At 39.6% G+C, this 20,246-nt stretch overlaps 1 protein-coding gene across 1 annotated transcript in view; it reads left to right on the top strand.

Annotated features, from left to right (window-relative positions):
- Positions 1-19,572, top strand: part of ppap2d (phosphatidic acid phosphatase type 2D) — a 32,918-nt gene extending 13,346 nt beyond the window's left edge. The window contains exons 2-6 of the mRNA XM_084421934.1: positions 11,703-11,860; positions 13,987-14,270; positions 15,641-15,698; positions 17,898-18,074; positions 18,182-19,572. Coding sequence (XP_084278060.1) covers positions 11,703-11,860; positions 13,987-14,270; positions 15,641-15,698; positions 17,898-18,074; positions 18,182-18,283 — 779 coding nt within the window. The 3' untranslated portion in view covers positions 18,284-19,572. The remainder of the gene's footprint in view (positions 1-11,702; positions 11,861-13,986; positions 14,271-15,640; positions 15,699-17,897; positions 18,075-18,181) is intronic.
- Positions 19,573-20,246: the final 674 nt, after the last annotated feature.

The following is a 20,246-nucleotide window of genomic DNA, read 5'->3' as shown; positions in this document are numbered from 1 at the left end:
AGGAAAGATACATGCGTCGTTCGTTGTACAATGTCAATTGTGCTGGGTGCAAGATAGGGCCCAAAAAAGGTTTAGTGCTATCATAAGAACCTTAAACGGATTATGTGATCATTATAGGAACTAAAAAATGGTATGTGACATCATGAGAACTTAAAAAATGTTATGTGACAGCATAAGAACTTAAAAAAGTGATGTGACATAGGAACTTAAAAAGGTTATGTGGCATCATAAGAACTTCTAAAGGTTACTCAGACCCTTTATTTTGAAGAGTGCTGTAGCTTTGGTATTTGTTTGTGCTCGTGTCTGTGTGTTGTTCCTGTCTTCTTCTCCAGGGTTGCGTCTTTGTTCTTGGTGTGATTTGTCTTTAGTGTGAGCTGATCGGGGTAGACACAACAGAACACCAACCAACAAGAAGAAGAGTAATGTCACCCCTTGAGCTATCTCTGTCTTCACAGAGATCAGCTCTGCCTTTACCCAAACAGGCGCTCTCCCAGACAATAGCTTCAATTAGAAGTTTAGTGGATGATGGTCCTGTGATCCGAAACACAGCCGCAGTGCCTGAGGGTATACAATCTCTGTCTCATCTATGTGTGTGTGTTTGTCAGACTCTAACTCATGCACACCTGACCATATTTTTTCCACAAAGGCTCTTTTTTTGTCTGACGGGAAGACAAAGAGCAGACAAAGACAGAGATGAAACAAGATTAGACGGGTAATTACATCCCACCTCTCACTCACTTCCTGTGATAAAGCGAACATGTTTTTGCTTCTTGTTCCGACAAAAAATGTCCAGGCTTTTTTCAATGCCGTCTCCCTCAGCGTAGATTTCAGCCATATTTGTGCTTGTAGATTTGTTGTTTCACGCAGAGAAGAGACTGTCAAGCTGCTTGGGTTTCCACTGCTCATTATTTGTGTAGATCAAGGTTGACTGGGGTTGTGTGCGTGTATGTGTACGTGTGCGCCGCAGTCGGTGTAGTCTGTGGAGTTCACGTCCGTGTGGTTGTATATTGACACTGTGGTTGCTGAGGTTTTAAGAGATGTTTGTGTATCTGTGCGTCCGTGCGGAACCAGCGGTTTCTGCTGTGTTTCGTAAGCCGACCCCCAATGTCGAAGCAAATTTGATGGTGAAGTTCGCCAGTTGGGTATTTTATTTTTATTTTTAATATCGTTTGAGGCGTTCTATGGATGTTTGGGTAGGGGCTGGAGGTGATGAGATGTTTGTGTGGAGTTTTGTAGGAATAAGTGTTTATTATGTTAATGAGGTGTTTGTGTATATGTGTGTGTATTGTTATAAAGAGGAGGGGTCCTGTTTACAAAGTAGGTCTCAGCTGAGCCTCGTTCACTGACCTTACATTCCAGAACCGCCGCTAATCGCCTCCGTCTGGCAAACTCTCGCTCTCTCTCTCTCATCTCACACACTCACTATTCTCCTCATTCTCTTCTCCTTTTTCTCAATCGTTGAGGGCTTTTTAGACTGTTTAGTTGATTGGTAGTGTTGTTTGCTTGGGCAAGCATCACTCACTCTTGCTCATTATTTGGGTGTTTCTACGACTATGGACACTCTCAGCCTTGTAGACTTTCATAAAGTAAACTTTCTCTTAACTTTTCATTTCATTTACCAACAAAATTCAACAGAGTATAAACTCTACCAAAAGTTTAGGGTTGGCAATTTTATTTCAATTTTTTTGAAAGTTGTTCACTCTTGTTCACCAAGCCTGCATTTATTTGATCGAATATACAGTAAAACAGTAATATTGTGAAATATTATTACAATTTAAATGAACTATTTTCTATTTTAATATATATATATTTTTAAATATATAATTCAAAGCTGAATTTTCAGCATCATTACTCCAGTCTTCAGTGTCACATGATCCTTCATAAATCATAGGGATCATGAGGAGGGATCTGAGTCATATCTAGTGACCAGACTTGGGCTGAATTGGACCCTTCTGACGGCCAGGAAGCAAACATTATAGCAAGTTAGTAAAAGAAACGTAGCACGCAGAGCATACTAGTGGCCATATAGATCCTTGTAGCAACCACATAGCATTGTGTTGCTTAGCATTTTCTTGTTTACTATCAATTACCAACACAAATGATCTACACAGGAAAAACGAAATATGCACCCTCTGCTTTTGCACACTTTTGTCCAAGTACTCTCTGCTTTGTGCTGTTCTTTCGTCTCTTGTTCCCTCTTATTTCATTGTTATTTGTTCACGGTGAGCTCATTCTGGGCTGTGGTTCTCAGAAGTGTAAATTAGAAGCAGACCTTTTCTTTCCAAGCGAGGCACGGATTGCTTCTCATCTAATGTTCTGTTCCCTCGCTCTTGAGACTGAAAAAAATTGCACAGGCCGAGAGCACATTGTGCAACTCCCAGCACTCGTGCGCGCTGTTTGTCTCCTATCTTCTCTGGCCTGCTTTCTCACACTCTCCATCCATCTTCTCCGGATTGTCTCCTCCAGCCAGGTGACAGACTTCTCGCAGCTGCTTGACAGATTGCGTGCGGCCAGCTGGTGGTTTGGAGGTTTGTTGTGAAGCTCTGTGAGAGAGTGTAGCTGTGGTTGAACTGACCTCACAGTACTCATTTGGACTCATGTACACCGCTTGTCTAGTGTGTGGCGTGTTTGCTCTGGGCTTGGGTGAAGCCGGGTTGCGGCATGTTTCTCGGTAAGGACTGAATCACGGCTTTGTTTGTCCGGGATGCCAGGGATCCTGGGCCATGGCTTTTTGGATGTGATCTGCTAATGGACTTGTGTTGATCTGCGAACTCCATTGGCACGATGGAGCGTTAATGGAACAGCATGTAGAATGTACCTCAATCAATAGCATCGACTGGCTCTAGGTAATAAACGCAGAGTGAACAGACTGGTGGATACGGGATATTGCATTACCGTGTGGATCCATTAGCGATGTCCTCTAGATAAGCGAGCCTGCTAGGGTGGGTCACTGATCCTGACATCGTCCCTCAGCGTTAATGGAAGTGTTTGCTGCGTTTTATACAATATCCCAGGAAGGCATAGATTTTTTACACACACCAGTCCCTCTGGCCTTGTTCCATAAATGAATTCGATGAATGTGTCACTGATACTGTAAGCTTTAAAGGGGTGGTTGAATATGATTTCACTTTTTTAACTTTAGTTGGTGTGTAATGTTGCTGTTTGAGCATAAACAACATCTGCAAAGTTACGAAGCTCAAAGTTCAAAGCAAATGAAGATACTTGCTTTTAAAGAAATAGTTTTTTAAGGACTACAACAAACGGCTGGTAGGGACTACACGACATTCCTCCCGGGTTAGTGACATCACCCTAAAATTTACATAAACCCCGTCCCCGGAACACGATTTATAGATTATCAGACAGAATATGCTAATCAATGACTAGAAGATAACTACACATAAGATACATAAATTCATCAACTATGTCCTGTTGCATTCTACATGTTGTCACTTCTTCTTGAGTCTCTCCATTATTGTCTGACTCCGGTTTGAACATAAACATGGACATTTTGAGTGCATGTCTGTGTGAGGTAAAAGGATATGCTCTTGAAGCTCCGCCCCCTGTGCTGAGAGCAGCAGCTCATTTGCATTTAAAGGGACACACACAAAAACAGTGTTTTTGCTCACCCTCAAAAAGTGACCATTTTAACATGCTATATAAAAATATCTGTGAGTTTTTTTAGCTAAAACTTCACATACACACTCTGGGGACATCAAAGACTTATTTTACATCTTGTGAAAAGGGCATTATACCACACCTTTAATGACAGCAGACACCTGATACGTGTGCTACAAAATCAAAGTCTCTTTAACTACTCAAATTTAATCTTTTGATTCAAGGCACTTATATTGTATTTAAAAACACCTGCATGTAATTACAGCTGTAATTAATTTCTGTGATCACATTCATAATTATACTGTTGACCCTTCTTTTACACCTTAACCCAGCCTTAAACCTACCCATACCACCAAACCTGTCTCTAACCTTACCCGTATCCCACCTCAATGCACAAGTGTTTGCAATAAAACATCAACACAATAAGTACTTTGTACCTTTTTGGCATAAGTACATAGAAGTTAAAGACACCTAATATAAAGTGGGGCCAAACAAATAATTCTGAAAAACTACAAATTGTGAGATTATATCTTGGTCGATGATGTGTCGCTTTATTAAAAAATGCACACATTTTGTCACAAATTGTCAGGTTGATTGTTTAACTGTCCTGATATCATAATGAAGAAAATTTGACTCATTAAAAGAATGAAATTCTTGAAAAGAAATCCTTGTTATTACAGGGTTCACCATTTCATGATAATCTCATATCTCATATTCTCTTCGTCCTTCATAGAATATAAACAGAGTATAATGTGCAAAAGAAAACAGACTAAGGCCAGAATACATGTCTTCTAATATACTTATATATTAATTCCTATTTTACATATTTAATAAATACAGCTTATAAGTGGACACGTGAGATTAATCCTACGCCCCTGATATAAGCCTTCTATGTATGCTGAATTGCCTCCTTTTCAAAAAGTAGCCTACTGTGTGGTGAATTCTTCTTCCTTTAGAGACCTTTATTAATTTCCCACCGGTTGCATTACATATAGCACATTGCTATTGCTTCTTAGTTGCTGAATAATTAAAAACAGACTCAGTTATTAATTTTCGCATTTTGTCTTGTTTCATAAACTAACTGCTCATGAATGTGGTTACATAACTATACAGTAAATTAGCCTAAAATGCAATAACGCAATTGCAAATGCAATTACATGTTACTGTAATTTTGAAGGTGCAGTCACATTTATCGTTGTTTTGCGAAATCTAGTTAGTTTCAACAGAAATCTTCTCTGTGAGTTCTGCTTTATATATAACTAAACTATTGACAGTAGACAATGAACAATTTTTTGGTTGATGTGAACGCACCTTGATACTCCAACACAAAAGTGCAAGCTGTGGCTGGTCGCTTTTCATATCAAACAGCCCCTTCCATTTTAGTGGGGTTTGTGCAATGCGTGCAGGGAATGTCACAGTTTTTTTCCGAAATATATATTTGTTTCTCATACATGCAAACTGCATACACCTTCCTTTTCTAATTTCAAGCACTTTTAAACACTGTTTAACTAAATCAGCTGTTTGTCCAAGTATCCTGGACCTTAAATTGCTTAAAGCTAAATTCAACTCTAAGGATCTTTTGCAAACCCTGTATTTAGTACAATCTTTTATTATTATTTCTTGCTTCACTTTTTTTAATTTGAAAAACTTTTAACCTTTCAAATCAAGGTCATGTGGTGCAACCAAAATAATGATGTTAGAGCAGACTGTGACTGTGTCAAGGTTATTCTGTCTCGTCAAATGTCAGATAATTTGACCTTTTCATGACAAGGCAAGGTTACTTCAGCTTGTAAAATGGCATGTGGTGCAACACCCCAAAACATAATGATATTAATGAATTAATAGTTCATGACATTTGGAAAAAAGAACACTGTTCACCTTTAAAAGTATATTTGTAAAATAATTATTTATAAAAAATAATTATAAATTAATACAAATAATTATTAAAATGTGTATACTCACATGTATTCAAGGTATGACGGAAATCTGATGGTTACACCACATGACATGATCAGTAAGTGTTTTATAAAGTACATTTATTTAAGTGCCTTTTTCAGATATTACGCATGTAGTGTGTAATATAGCTGTTTGTGAATGCAAAGGGTCTGCAAAGTTTCAAAGATCAAAGTGCTCAATAAATAAAGCTAGTGTCTCAGAAAAGAAAGAATAGATTCTGAACTGTCTGAAACAAGTCATTGTTTTCTGCACTGCAAAAGCATGCACTCTCAAATAATGAGGACTCGGGCTCGAATTGATATGGTAAAACCAACAACAAGTGCTGAGGAAGCCTCCAGAGTTGAAATTCAGATATGGTAATGGGCATTTCGTTTCCGACATGCGCTGTAAGCGGTAGACCAATCGCAACAGATTGGGTCATCTGACCAGTCAGAGCAGAGAAAACCAAGAGTGGACCATCTGACCAATCAGAGCAGAGTAGGCTCTCGGAAAGGAGGGGTTTAGAGAGACTGAATCCTTTATTGAACCGTTTCAGATACTGTGAGAAAAGAGGTGATGCTGCAATGTGTTTTATAAAAAAATGTACATGTTTTTTTTATTTAACTTGGATGCAAAAACCTATTGTAGGTGACCTCCAGAACTATATTAGGAACCTTTAAAATAGCATAGAAGGTGCACTTTAAGATTTTTCCTCAACTACAGCTTCACTTTCATCTTTCTGACTGGTCTTAAATAAAACTAAAGAACTGGAAAGCATTAACTGAAACCAAAAGTGTGTCAATGTTTTGTAAAGGGTCTTTCAGGAACAGGCGTTGTTGGACTGATTCTCAATCCTTGACCTTTGTGCATGAGGTGCGTACGTGTTACCCAGTCTAGCATGAGTGATCTAGCTAATCATTAGCTCAGCTGACAGCAGCTAGCCGCTGGCCAATATGCTGTCTTGGTGATAAGGAGCTTCCTTTCGTTGTGTGAGCTAATGGACCACCGTAAGCGCGGCCTGTGAGGTCGCCGTGTGTTAAGTGTGCTCAACGGGAGTGTTGGAGGCTGAGTTCAAGGTGCCATTTCTCCCACCGATTTCCCAAACCGCCCCAAGTGTGAGCGCACACCGATAAGAGGATTAGCACAACTGGAAGATTATTGCTAACCTCTCCTCGTTCCTCGGCACAGGCAAGCCAGGAAAGCGAGAAGAGGTCCAGAGTTACAGTTGGCGTCCCTCAGCCCTCAAAGAGTCTTGAGAGATTTTTTCCAAGCGCACACAGTTGTTGGCCAAGTTTCCCTAAGGATGAACTGACCATAGGGAGCACCCGGGACCTGTGGAGTGTCTCGCAAAATCAAATTTGGATTCAAGAAAAATGTATTTTAATGAGATAAAAAGTTTCCATATTGTCAGCCCAGTCCATGGCAGATTCTGGCGTAAGCGATATAATGCTTACTAGCGTGGCTCAGTTGCCCCCAGACGCGCAGTCCATTGCTCTATCGCGCATTCACAGCAGTTTCACAGGATTGCACCAGCTTGAAGCTCAGCTCGACCCTCTCATCGCCTCCTCGCCTGCTCGAAGATTATGTGGTGGGGGATGAGTTCAGTGCCGTACAGTATATGTCAAGTTAAACAAGTAAAATCACAAAATAAATGCAAATAAACCCAATTTCTGGATTATTGAAATGATGTACCTCAAGAGTGGCCTGTAACCAATAACCATTTAATGAATAAATCTGAGAGGGAAAATGCTCTGAAGGAGTCAGGTCTTGTAAAACATTTTGCCTTATAGATTATGTAAGGACTGTAGTAGACCTCTATTTAAAGGGTTAGTTCACCCAAAAATGAAAATTCTGTCAGTAATTACTCACCCTCATGTTGTTCCAACCCCGTAAGACCTTCGTTCATCTTCGGAACACAAATTAAGATATTTCTGATTAAATCTAAGAGCTGGATCACTCCTCCATAGACTTCTAAGGGAATGAAACTTGCTGGCGCAAAAAAGTTATTAAAGAGATCGTTAATATAGTCCAAGTGACTACAGTGGCTCAATCTTAAGTTTATCAAGCGACGAGAATACTTTTTGTGCGCAAAAAACAACAAAAATAACGACTTTATTCCACTATTCATTTCCTTCTCTCTGGGCCTCGAGTCTTTTCACGTAGTGTTTTTGCGCAGCGCAAAATGTGTTGCACGTCACCACGTAGGCTCACTATTGGCCGACGCTTGTCGTGTGTGATGCGTGTGACGTACAACACAGACGCGCTGCGCTAAAACACTACGTGAAAAGACTCGAGGCCCAGAGAGAAGGAAATGAATAATTGAATAATTGTTTTTTTTGCGCACAAAAAGTATTCTCGTCGCTTGATATACTTAAGATTGAGCCACTGTAGTCACTTGGACTATATTAACGATCTCTTTAATAACTTTTTTGCGCCAGCAAGTTTCATTCCCTTAGAAGCCTATGGAGGAGTGAGACTGCTCTCAGATTTAATAAAAAATATCTTAATTTGTGTTCCGAAGATGAACTAAAGTCTTATGGGGTTGGAACAACATGAGGGTGAGTAATTACTGACAGAATTTTCATTTTTGGGTGAACTAACCCTTTAATAGCCAGTTGGATCCGGACTTGATCGCGAGCTCTTCATATCTGTATCCTGCATGGTGACCAGGGCTAATGATAGGGATCTCAGTTACACACAAACACATGCGGCCAGCCTAAAGTGGGCCCTGCAGGGTAACAGTGTACAGGCCTGTCCAAAGCATGGATGAAATGTCAAGCATGCGCTACGGTGAGATCGAACGAAAGCGAGATCAGGGTCAGATCGGGGTGTGCTGACGTGGAACTCGGTGCTATCTCTTCAGCAGTATGTCTTCTTCACCTCTATATATTCAGCAGTGCAGGTTGTTGCGTCTGCCCTTATCTTTGTTTGGCTTCTACTTATTGTGAGAAAAGCAGCTGTCAGCGAGCCTCAGTCCAAATTTAGTCCTAAATTCTGATTGTGCTTATCAGTGTCTTCAAGGGGAGTGTTCATAAGCATTCATCCTGATATACAGGTCTGTAAAAGGCTTGCATCAACAAATAATTTTTTTTAGGCATTAATAGCAAGATGTTAAGAGTTTGTGAACATTCATTTAAAAACATTTACTGACAATTTAATACCTTTTTGATTTTTTTTCCAAAATCTGTCCTTAAAAAAAACCTCATTACCACAACAGCCTGAAAACATTAATACCATTACAAAAGCTAATACATTTTCATGGTAACACTTTATTTTACAGTGTCCTTGTTGTTACACATGTTACATGTAGTTACTATATTAATAACTATAAATTATGCATAATTACATCCAACTTACCCTAAACCAAACCATAACCCTAAACCTATAGTAAGTTAAATAATAATACTCTGAAATGTATAATTATACTGTAACAAGGACACCTTAAAATAAAGTGTAGCCATTTTCAAATTAGCAGTCATGCACAGTTACTTGAAGCTATGAAATAATACACATTTTTAAATTCACATTTTTATTTTATTTTGATTGATTTCTCTCATTACTGCAATGCCTTCTGCAGTTTACAACCTAAATATATTATTTGAAACCTGACATATATTTCAGAATGATGTGGCAAACCTGAAAGAACATAACATATAGCTTATGTACACGCATTTAAAAACAAATTTTCCCATTTATTAAATTAACATTAAATTAATACTTGTTGCCGTAATGATACAGTACATAAGTTACGGAAATGAGATTTGGTCGTACAAATCTTTTAAAAATAATCTGCCATTCATGCTGGTTTCGAAATGTGCAATTAATTCATGGATTTGAAAAACTTTTATATTATTTAAGAAATGTTTGAAATGAATGGCTCATTATGTCATATGGTTTAGGATAACTATCATGTGGTCCAAAATTGTGGAAATTAATATCATATTTTGCTTACACCTCAAATTAATGTGAATGTACACATCTACAAAGTTATATCTACAGCTTACATATAGCTAAAAAGTATTGCTTTCAAATGTAACTAATTCCTAAATGTCATTAGTTTTTGGGGAGTCACATCACATTTCACAACCTGAACTAACCTCACCTTGTCATGAAAAGTTTAAATTATTAGTCTTATTGAAATTGACACAAAGTCACAAGGGTCTGCAAGGTCATGAAGGTCTCTCTCTTTTGGCAGACAAAAGTAAAAATATTAAATAAATAAGCAGTTGAAGCAGTTTTGATACTAATGTTAAAAGAGCATTTTGAAATTAAGCAGGAATGCAGCACATTTAATTAATGAAAGTGACTAGATCTGTCTGAAATCCTCATTAGTCAACAGCAAAATGACTTGTTGGTCATATGAAGGAGCGTCAGTTTTGCTAAAGCCTTGCATTTGTTAAAATCAATGGGCTCTTCGTTAACATTGTTAACGCAATATTCTTGAAGAACAATCGTGATCAGTGAACTTGCTGGTACGTTTCAGCCATCGGCGACCTACTTTGCACTTTCTTTCCATCTCTGGATCTGTTTTGGTCCCCCTGCAGTGTGCGAGCATGTGCATGTGCCCTGGAAGCCGAGCGGTCACGTATGCTGAAATATTCCCTGGCAGGGTCTGTGATACTGGCTGGGTTCGTTCCAGTTGGGGGAGAGAGTGGAGGGTTAATGATTAGTCTCATGCTCTGTGTGGATCAAGGGCATGGGACCGTGCGGGCCTGGGGGAAACGAGAGAGAGAGAGAGAGAGAGAGAGCATAAACCAAGAACACAACAGCTGAATCACTCATCACTTCTATATTCATACTCAAATCCTGGTACAGACCTATATATATACACATCAGTACTGTGTACTCCTTATTGATTTCCAGGATACCTTTCATTAAGGGTTTTCACACCTGGCTTGTTTGGAGTGGAAACTGGCATGTTTTCTCCTTTAGTTTGGTTTGTTTAGGCATGTCTGAACACAGATCTGCACAAAATAGTTTGAGATTGACTGAACGAGGTTACAAACTTTGAAGTGGTTCTCTTGTGGTGAGAAAGCAATCTGACCCCACGGACCTACAAACCAAGCTGTATCATAATACATAATGGGGAATGCATTGGGTAAAAAGCAACCGTGTCTGATTCTGTGAGTGAGCACATTACTAATCCCAGTTGACAACCAAAGAACACCTCTTCATTTTAAATTGCCCTTCTCCGAAACAGGTGCATTGCCGATGAAGACTTGATTCCCGCTCTAACTTGAGGTAACTCAAGCTAACAGAGCAAACTTGTCAATCCATCTTGATGGATGAAGAATATAAACAGGTGCACTCTGACCAGTTTTACTCACGTGACTTGCATAAACACATTTTGGTACACTTTGAAATGTTGCCTTGTGGAAATGAACCGAACTGCCAAGCCACAACTGATTGTGACTTTGAAATGACCTATTTGCCTACTGATTCATACCTTAAGAGGTCACACGTCCATTTGAAACAACATCCTGGTTCACTTATCTGGAAAACTTTTCTGTGTTACCACCTACTGTTTAATCTTTAAATTTGTAATTGTTTAACAAGGGGATAGCAAGTCCACACACTCCCATAAGGAATTCTTAAAGGCTTCTGTAAGGAATTCTACAAGCTACAGTAGTGTGCAGAACTTATTCAGTTATTTCCTCATTTCTAACAGTTGTCTGTCAGACACACCTGCCTGCAACCATCCAGGTGTGCAATGAATTTGTTTGTTTTCCTGGAAGAGAAAATCCCCTACGCCCTCCCAAGTGACCCATATTCCCGCATTCCCAGCAAGGCTCACAAGAAACTTTCCATCTTCCCTCTCATAGTCTCTGACCTCAATCCCGTATTCTTCAGGGTCTTTTCTTCTCCACATGCCTCATCTATCCGTACTGTCATTCCCTTTCAGCTCCCACCCCCCTCCCACACTCTTTCTGCCAGAGCTATGCATGGAATGTCAGCTCCTTGGGCTGGATCTCCATTCCCATCAGGAAGACAGTGACAGTCTCAATGTCTCAGCCTCACTCCTGATTCTAATTGCACATAATAGAGCATTAAAGATGTATCTGTGTCTGATCTCGTGGTGCCAGAGAAACACAAGAACGTTCCTCCGGATAATTGCGACAGAAACATTAACCCGTCTGTCTCTCTCCTGACAGCCTCCATTCCGTTCTTCGCCTGTGAGCTCAAAGCGGTGACTCCGTACATGAGGGGCTTCTTCTGCGGGGACCCCAGCATCACCTACCCCTACATTAAAGATGAGGCCATTCCTGATAGCATGCTTATAGCCGGGGGCATCATAATCACGGGACTTACGGTGAGAACACACACATGTACTGAAATATCACTTGCTAAAAAGGCCTTAAAGGAATAGTTCTCCCAACGGTGTAAATTCTGTCTTTTTTACTCACCCTGAATCAACACTGAACTGACTCGAGCCGAATAATGACGATTGTCTAGACTAGAGTTGCTTTACAACCGAATCTGAATTTGGGTCACATTTGATAAAGTTTGCATCTTTGATTCTATTTTCCTGTTTATTACCGTGAAGCTGCTTTGAAAAACCCTGTATTGTATAAAGCTCTAAATAAATAAAGGTGACTTGACTTGAACCTCCTGTCGGATGTATTTTCTTCACAGAAGCACAAAAGATTTTCAGTAGTTGTACCAGTCTTTCTTTTCCATGGAATTGCAAAGAATGACAACAGAGGCTTTTAAGCATCAAAATGGATGCGAAATCAACATGAAAGTATGCTAGAAGTGGTCAATACGACTCGTTCCTTCAGAAGACTTCAGAAAACTCTGGGCCAGAAAGCTACGCTTCAACAAGACTACAGCCAATGGCCAACTAGCACATTACGTTTTGTGTCCGTGTAAAAGGAAATAACTCTCCATACCATCAGATGACAGTTGTTTGTCCATCATTCAAAAAGGTATACCAGAAGAGCTAAAACTGTGAATATCATCATAAAGGAGATTAAGATGAAAAGTGAGAAGAGCCTTCTGTGTGTTCCTTCTTTACTTTGTCATCTGCTTGCTTTGGTAACTTTTTAACAGCTCACGGCCTTAAGTCGGTGAGCTGAACTCAACAACCTGACCAGTCCAATTTGTGAACCAAGACATATATATAATTGATCAGCTGATTCATTTAATCTGGTGCTCTTCGGTCATTTTTGACCAAAAAATTTTACATTTGTTTTTGTTTTTCTTCATCGGAATGGTACGAAACTTGGTAAAGGTTTTGGCACTTGCTATGTGAACACACCAAAAAAAAAAAAAATCATGGACATGATTCGAACAGGTTAAATGGTCCTGAAAAAAATAGACACACTTGCGCTCCTCGTGGTCAAAAATTACCGCATTGGACATGAATGGGACACGAATTTCATCTAGTGGAAACTTATCAGGCTCAAATTTTTAACTCAACTTGTTTAGATTTATGGCTTTGGTTTTCTCACAGTTTTAAGAGTAAAACATGTTTTTGAAAATATATATTTCATATAAAAATGTAAAATAATTTTTGTCATTGTAATTTTTCATGACAATAAAACGTAAAATTCTGTAACTTTTTTTGCTTACTTTTTAAAACTTGTTTCACTTTAGCAATAATCTGCCAAGTGACGTCTTTGAAAAGAGATCAAACTTAAGTCTGTGCTCTAAAGCATTCAAGATTTACGAAATAAAATTTTCAGGTCAATAATGCTCAAAAAGTGAATAAATGGATTATAAGTACAGCGTAAATATAATTCAGTACCATAAAATCCCCTAAAAATGCAAAATATGAAATAAAAAACATTATCGAACTAAAATATAGTACATTAATTTTATTGCAAAAAATAATAAAAAATTCTGCCATCTTTGACCGACACGCAAAGAGCACCAGAGGGTTAAAAGATCTGACTCAAAAGAATGATGTATACTCTTTCTACTTCTCTCATGAGCTCTTATGAACATGCTTTAGGGGTGCTAGGGTGGATGTCAAGATTGTTCAGTGAATAACGACTGACAGACTTGGAAATATAACATGTGATAACTACGTCTATGGTGGTTTTGTGTCCTTTAAAGCGTGAAATCTTTGTTGTAATTGCATGTACATTAAAATTGTCCTTTTGTGTTTCCTTGAAGAAAGTAAGTCGTATGGATTTAATACCACATGAGGGTGAGTAACTGATGACAGAATTTTCATTTTAGGGTGAACTATCCCTTTAAGGGACTGCTTGTCCACAGTAGTATTAGCCCACGGTTCTCCTGTTACTCAAGGCTATTGATTTACTCTTTTCATCTACTTTGCTGTCGAACACGAGGTCCTCTTTGTGAATATGTGTGAGGTACTGTGAATTATTTAGGGCTGACGGTGAACTTATCTTTTGCTTCATTGGCCTTATAGTATTTAACTCAGTGGTGCATGGCTGTAACCTCAACGGTGTCCCCTGTCTGTCTCAGATTGCTGTCGGAGAGTGTTATCGGGTACGGTTCAGAAGTGTGCACTCACGAGCATTTGTGCGCAACCTCTACGTGTCCTGTCTGTACAAGGAGCTGGGCAGCTTCCTGTTTGGCTGCTGTGTAGGCCAATCCTTGACCAACATGGCGAAGCTGAGTGTGGGCCGACTCCGTCCCCACTTTCTGTCGGCTTGCAATGTGACCTATGCTTCACTCAACTGCTTACCTGGAGCCTACATTTCAGATGTCGTCTGCAGGAACAGGCCCAAGATAGTGGAGGAGGCCAGGTATGTGGACTACAAGTGTTTGTTTTTTTGGGAGGCACAGAGATGAGATGAGCTCTGTTCCAAAACCTAGGCTGCTAAAATATCGCATACTCTCTGAGTATGTACATATTCTTTTGAACGAGTACATACTTTTAAAAAGTGTTACAGTATGTTTGTGTGTAGTAGTATGAATGAAATCCAGATGTTCTACATCTGTCATGTAGACATTTTCAACAATTGTTTGTCATACTTTTAGTATTGCAAAGTGCACTTTTTAATGTGTTTAGAAACGTACAGTAGTCATGAAAGTGTATACACTTACTGTAAGTGGCCTTTTATTGCATAAATATTATATTACCTGGAAGTACTGTTTAAAAGTAATTACTTTTTAAGTACACTGTAAGTGCACATTCAATACAATTAAGTGCACTTCTTTTTAAGCTTGTCACAGTGCATTCTGAGGCTGTTTCCTGTGGGATCTTCCTCACACACATAGCTATTGATTTTTGAATATTTTCACATTTTAAATTAGAACTGTCGATTTGATCGACAAGTCTCTTACTTTGTCCACCATCTTGGTTAGAGCTTGTTGCAAATGTGTTGTGGGATTGTCTACTCTGTGAAGGATAAATGCGATAGTTCTTTAGAATTTGGCCAAAAGAAGATATCTTAGATGTTTGGAACAGCACTAGCTATATGCTGCTTAGGTAGGAGGTGCACTAGATTTTGAAACAGAGCTATAGGCCGGGCCGGTTGCATAAACATAGCCATCAGGGGCAGTCAGTCTTACTTTTCAGTGTCAAATTAGGCTAATCTACGTTTTTTTATGTAACTGATTTAAAAATAATGACCACAGTAGGTGGTGGCATTAAAAAAAAAAAAGTGTCTAACTTGTAAGGTTTATGCAACCACCCGCTGGTTTCACAGACGGGGCTTAGATTAAGCCAGGATTACACATTAGTTCAATTAGGAGATTTAAGTAGCTTTTATATATTTATATATATATATATATATATATATATATATATATATAAACATTACTGGTGTGCATCTTGAGACAAAACTATGGCAGTGACATATTTTAAGATATGTCAGAGCTAGTCACTTTCAGTTAAAACAGCTCAAAGTCTAGGATTAGATTTAAGCCTTGTCAGTGAACGTGTATGATTATTTAAGGAGTATTTCAAGTGCAAATGTTAGATGCTTTTTAATCACATGGTATGTTTTATGGAACTATGGAGGTATTTACTTAGAATAACATGTATGCTTGTGATTATCTAATGTAACATCATGCAGACAATGTTACGGCCCATAAAACAGTGCTGTGGTTTAATGATTTGCAAGATTGTGACATTTAGTTGGTAATATTTCCCTCTGCTCTTCTTAAACAGAAAGTCCTTCTTCTCGGGCCATGCATCTTTCGCCATGTACACCATGCTTTACCTGGCAGTGAGTATCGCCGTGTGTGGCCGTATTTTCCACACGCACACTCAAACACGCAAACTCAAACACACGTCAGGGTAGCAGCAAACCCCTGCGCTTGCTGTGGGATGCCGGCGAGGAGCTTTACTGTTGTCAGCTTTCACTTCCCATCCCTGCCATGTGGGAAAAATGCCCAAAAATTCTTACTGACAAGAAACTCTCTCAAAACTTCAACTCACACAAATACACTCATACTGAAAGAAGAAGGCTTTGAGAATGCAAAAAAACTCCCAAAAGGCATTTTGCTTCGAGCGGAAAAGAAAGGCTTGAGTGAAAGGGGGAATGTTCTCCAGAGGCCTGATGAATAGATGAGTGGAGAGAGGGAGAGCGAGTGAAAGCTAGCCGAAGACAGAGGAGGCCTTGTTTAGTTGTGGGTTGGGTCCGGGAGGGGGGGAGCTTTGGCCTGCTGAGAGATAGACAGGCTTCTTTCAGCTAAACCCCTCTCTCTCACTCGCTGTTATGGCCTGGGGAAGGGGCACAATAAGGGGAAAAATGACAAAACACTTACAAGCAATCATAAAGCTTGACATTCAATAGCATTCACATTTCTCTTTCACTCAACTGCCCCACAAACCTTATCAGAATTTATTCTGCCTGTGTGCCAATCACATTTAGAACGGAGGAAAGAAAATTTGTCCCGCTGTGTAAAAACAAGCTATTTTCTACCATTCATCTGATTCAATTCACGGGCCTCTGGCTGCTCTAAAAGTGGGAGAGCTCTTCAACTCTCATTAGAGAGAAAACACGAACAGAAGAGCACAGAGCGAGGGAAAAGCTATAGAGAATCCGTGCCAGGCTCTTTGTCCTCTCTGCCTGTTTTTTTCTCTCGGTCCCATCCAATGGCCGCTCTGTTCAGGCTTAGCCCTGCCTTGAATGCCTGACCTGTGGCCACATGCTCTGGCTCTGAGCGCCAGCTGCTCCAGGCTTTACTGCAGGAAGCCAGACACCTGTGATGGGAGGCGCACAAGGACCCTTAAAGTCTGGAATGTTTTGCGGTCCCTTGTGTGACATCAATATCCATAAAGTTCATCTACAGCCAATACTTCTGCTGTGCCCGCTGACCCCAATATTTCTCCCCGGCTTTCGTTATAGCTTGCTCGTCAGGGTGGTACGATGAGCACATGTTTACGTGGGGGTTTTTTTCCCACCAAAAGCTAGTGTTTACTTCTAACTGAAATGTAGCGTCGCAAGTGACCAATTTGGGACGCTGTCTAATGTAGCACAGACGTGAAGACTAACCCTTCCTAACTTCCATAGAAGTTGAAAAACAGTATGTGACCCAAGTAGTATGTCCAAATTTGTAGTATTCATAAAGCAATAGGCGAAAAGTGACCTACTACTTTTGGCGAGATTCTGAAGTGCATATCCGATGAACACTTAACTATCCCATGAGGCCACGGGAGAGGATTTGTGAATTAAAGTGAAGCAATGGAACCTTTTTGATATTGTCATCCACTACTAGGGTGGAGATACAGAAACTAGGTAACTACTAAGTAGAAGGCCTATAAATTTGTGTTTCTCGTTGACATAGTGTTTCTTTTGAAAGCTAATTTAAAGAAACAGATAGTCCGAGTGAAGTGGATAATAAAATAAAAAAAAAATGTAGGGAGAGTCTTAGTTCAATCCATCAGTTGTTGATTGGATGGAGGCAGATTTTTATTTAGAGTTTATGCAGACAAAATGATTAAAGAAGTCCAGCACACGTCAACGAAGAGAAGTCTGTCGCTTCAACAAGAGATGACATTTTGATTAAAAATTCTAAAAAATGTTTCACAATATAAGATCAATAACATGCCTTCAGAAAACAGATGGGGTGAATTCTGATTTCATTTCAATCCGGCCCACATCTGGTACGCGTTGAATCCACCGTACCAGATGTGGCCCGGATCTGGGCCGACACTATGTTGCTGTCTGGGAAGCTATTTATAATAACTACAGACTAAAACTTCACCTAAAATATAACAATTTGCATTTTCAAACTAAATAAGCGCATTATTTTGGCTTTTGCGGGTAGTTTATCAGATTTAGCTTCCGTGAGATTTTTTTCACGAAATGTGTCATCAAAAGTTTAGCAAGGTCAAACACACAGACACACAAACACACTCTGTAAGCTTTATTTATCAGCCCTTATGTTAATCATTCTTGAAACTTCCTGTCTTTGCGCAGTTCTACCTGCAGGCGCGGCTGTCATGGCGAGGGGCGCGACTCCTGCGACCGTTGCTGCAGTTCATGTTGGTGATGTTAGCAGTGTACACAGGACTCAGTCGCATTTCTGACTACCGCCATCACCCCACTGACGTCCTGACTGGCTTCCTGCAGGGAGGACTGACCGCTTACTGGGTGGTAAGAATACAATACTATGGGAGTCGCAACACATACTAGACAAGCCTTAGAATGAATCTGAAAGTGTAAGGTACTTTTTGTTTGACGTTTTCTTTGTGTGGTTTCAGGCCTTTTATATCTCATCCATGTTTAAGACATCTCGTCCAGACATGTCTCCCACAAGCTTGTCTCTGGAAAGTCCCCTGTCCAGCCAGCAAACCGTTTGCTAACAGACCTGCACATAGAGACACCTGAGAGAGATTGATAGTGAAAGCGGGAGTAATCGAGCGAATAATGGGAATGGGACAAAGAACTTTGGAACATGTTCAAATCCTCACAGAGAACCATTTCCTGCCCACACTGAGACAAGAACAGTTATGTATACATGTCTAACCCTTCAACAAACCCGTCCGCATGGTATCAACCCTCCATAGATAAATGATATTTTTATATAAAAAAAGTTTATCCTTTATATTTTTGAAATATGTTCTAGTTGAAGCTGCTAATAATTGTTGTATTATAATTTGTCACCTGTAGTCCAGGGTCAGAGATTCACACAGTGATTAAAGATAATAACCCATATGTAACTCTCAACATGTAAAGCATTTCGGGCACATGTTGAATGTTGGACAAAAATGGACCAATCACAGCAACCCTTGGGCCTCAAACCACACCCCTTATGTTTGCTATTGGACCTGGCTAGACCACTGTTCTGGTGCGCTGTTGCACAATCATAGCGGTGCCGATTCTCAGACAACAACATAGTGTCGACCTAGACCTGGGCCGTGTGGAATCAACGTACGTGAACCAGATGTGGGCCGACTCTATGTTGTTGCCTGGGTTGTAGACACCCTCTGTTTATAAAAGCACAGATTTGATGCTAATGCTATTAAGCTTATGTTGTATTAAGGTGGGCTAAACTCCATGTTTGTACTAACCACTTTCACTGCATGACTGAGACTGAAAGGAGGTTTGAGCTGACAACCTCCTCACCCCCCGCCGCATAATGAGGGCTTGAATTGTGCCCAAACGCTCAGCGGACCGGGGGTCTATACCTGTGTACCCTTTACTACTCATAGCACTTGAATTACACTATGGAATCGTCTAATTACTACAGATAATATTTTATATTTTGTCTTCTTAAATCAGTGTTCTTTCTTTCCTGCGGTCAGTGCCATTTGTTTGCGTCTTTATGTGTCCCCCAAATTATAATTATTCAGAATGAATGTATATAAATCATTTTATAAACGATCCAGATTTTCTGAAGTATTAGCATCACTTTTGTAAGTTCTTGTTTTACGTGTTTATATATGTTTTTTATCGTTTGTGTTGATCAGGTACGCAGAGTTATTGTTGCTAATTGTTAAAGAGACTAGTGACTGAGCCACAGATTGTCAGAAAGCTATATTCTACTTATCTAGTTTTATTTCATTTGTTGGTTTCCTCTGTGAACAGCCTGTTAGGCTGAAATAACCACTGTATTAATAAACCAAACCAATAAAATGAATGTTCAATCTTTTTTTTTATCTCATTTTGCCCTCCTATATAGTGGCAGAACCAACTGCACATCCTCCCACACACACTTATACACAACCACTGTGAGTAAAGCTGCTGTAAAATAGCTGATAAACACACCTGAGACTTGACATCATCACTATTTCTATGTTGCATGGCAAGCATAAAGAGCCAGTAAACGTTAATTTATGGAATTTTATGCTGAGTCCCAATTCGCCTACTTATACAATGTCCTAAAAGTATGTACTGTCTTTGTGAAGAAAAAGTACATACTTTTGAGTGTGTTGCGGCATAGCAGGCAAGCTTTGGGACAAACTACTTTGTCATTGACCTTATTCACAGCAGCACGGTCTTTAATTTTTAACGAGAATGAAATCTAGGCTTTGAGGGATGCACATACATCTCTTCAGTGGGTTGTACTGTTATTTAATGTGTTTTGGGGGATTGTTCTGCTGATGAAACACTGCAAAAATATATTTACAAGACATTACAGTAGACAAAAAGTACACAGCGAATGCCATTGAAAAATGGTAAGTCTATAAGTCTATATAATTTACTCATACTCAAGCCATCCTAGGTGTATATGACATATACTTTCAGCCAAACACAATCGGAGTTGTTAAAAAATATCCTGGCTCTTCCTAGCTTTATAATGGGAGTGAACAGAGCCTCGGTTTT

Source organism: Rutilus rutilus, assembly GCF_951802725.1.
Source record: "Rutilus rutilus genome assembly, chromosome: 1".
NCBI classification, from domain to species: domain Eukaryota; kingdom Metazoa; phylum Chordata; class Actinopteri; order Cypriniformes; family Leuciscidae; genus Rutilus; species Rutilus rutilus.
The sequence above is the reverse complement of the archived record's forward strand: the minus strand, read 5'-3'. Positions and strand labels throughout refer to the sequence as shown.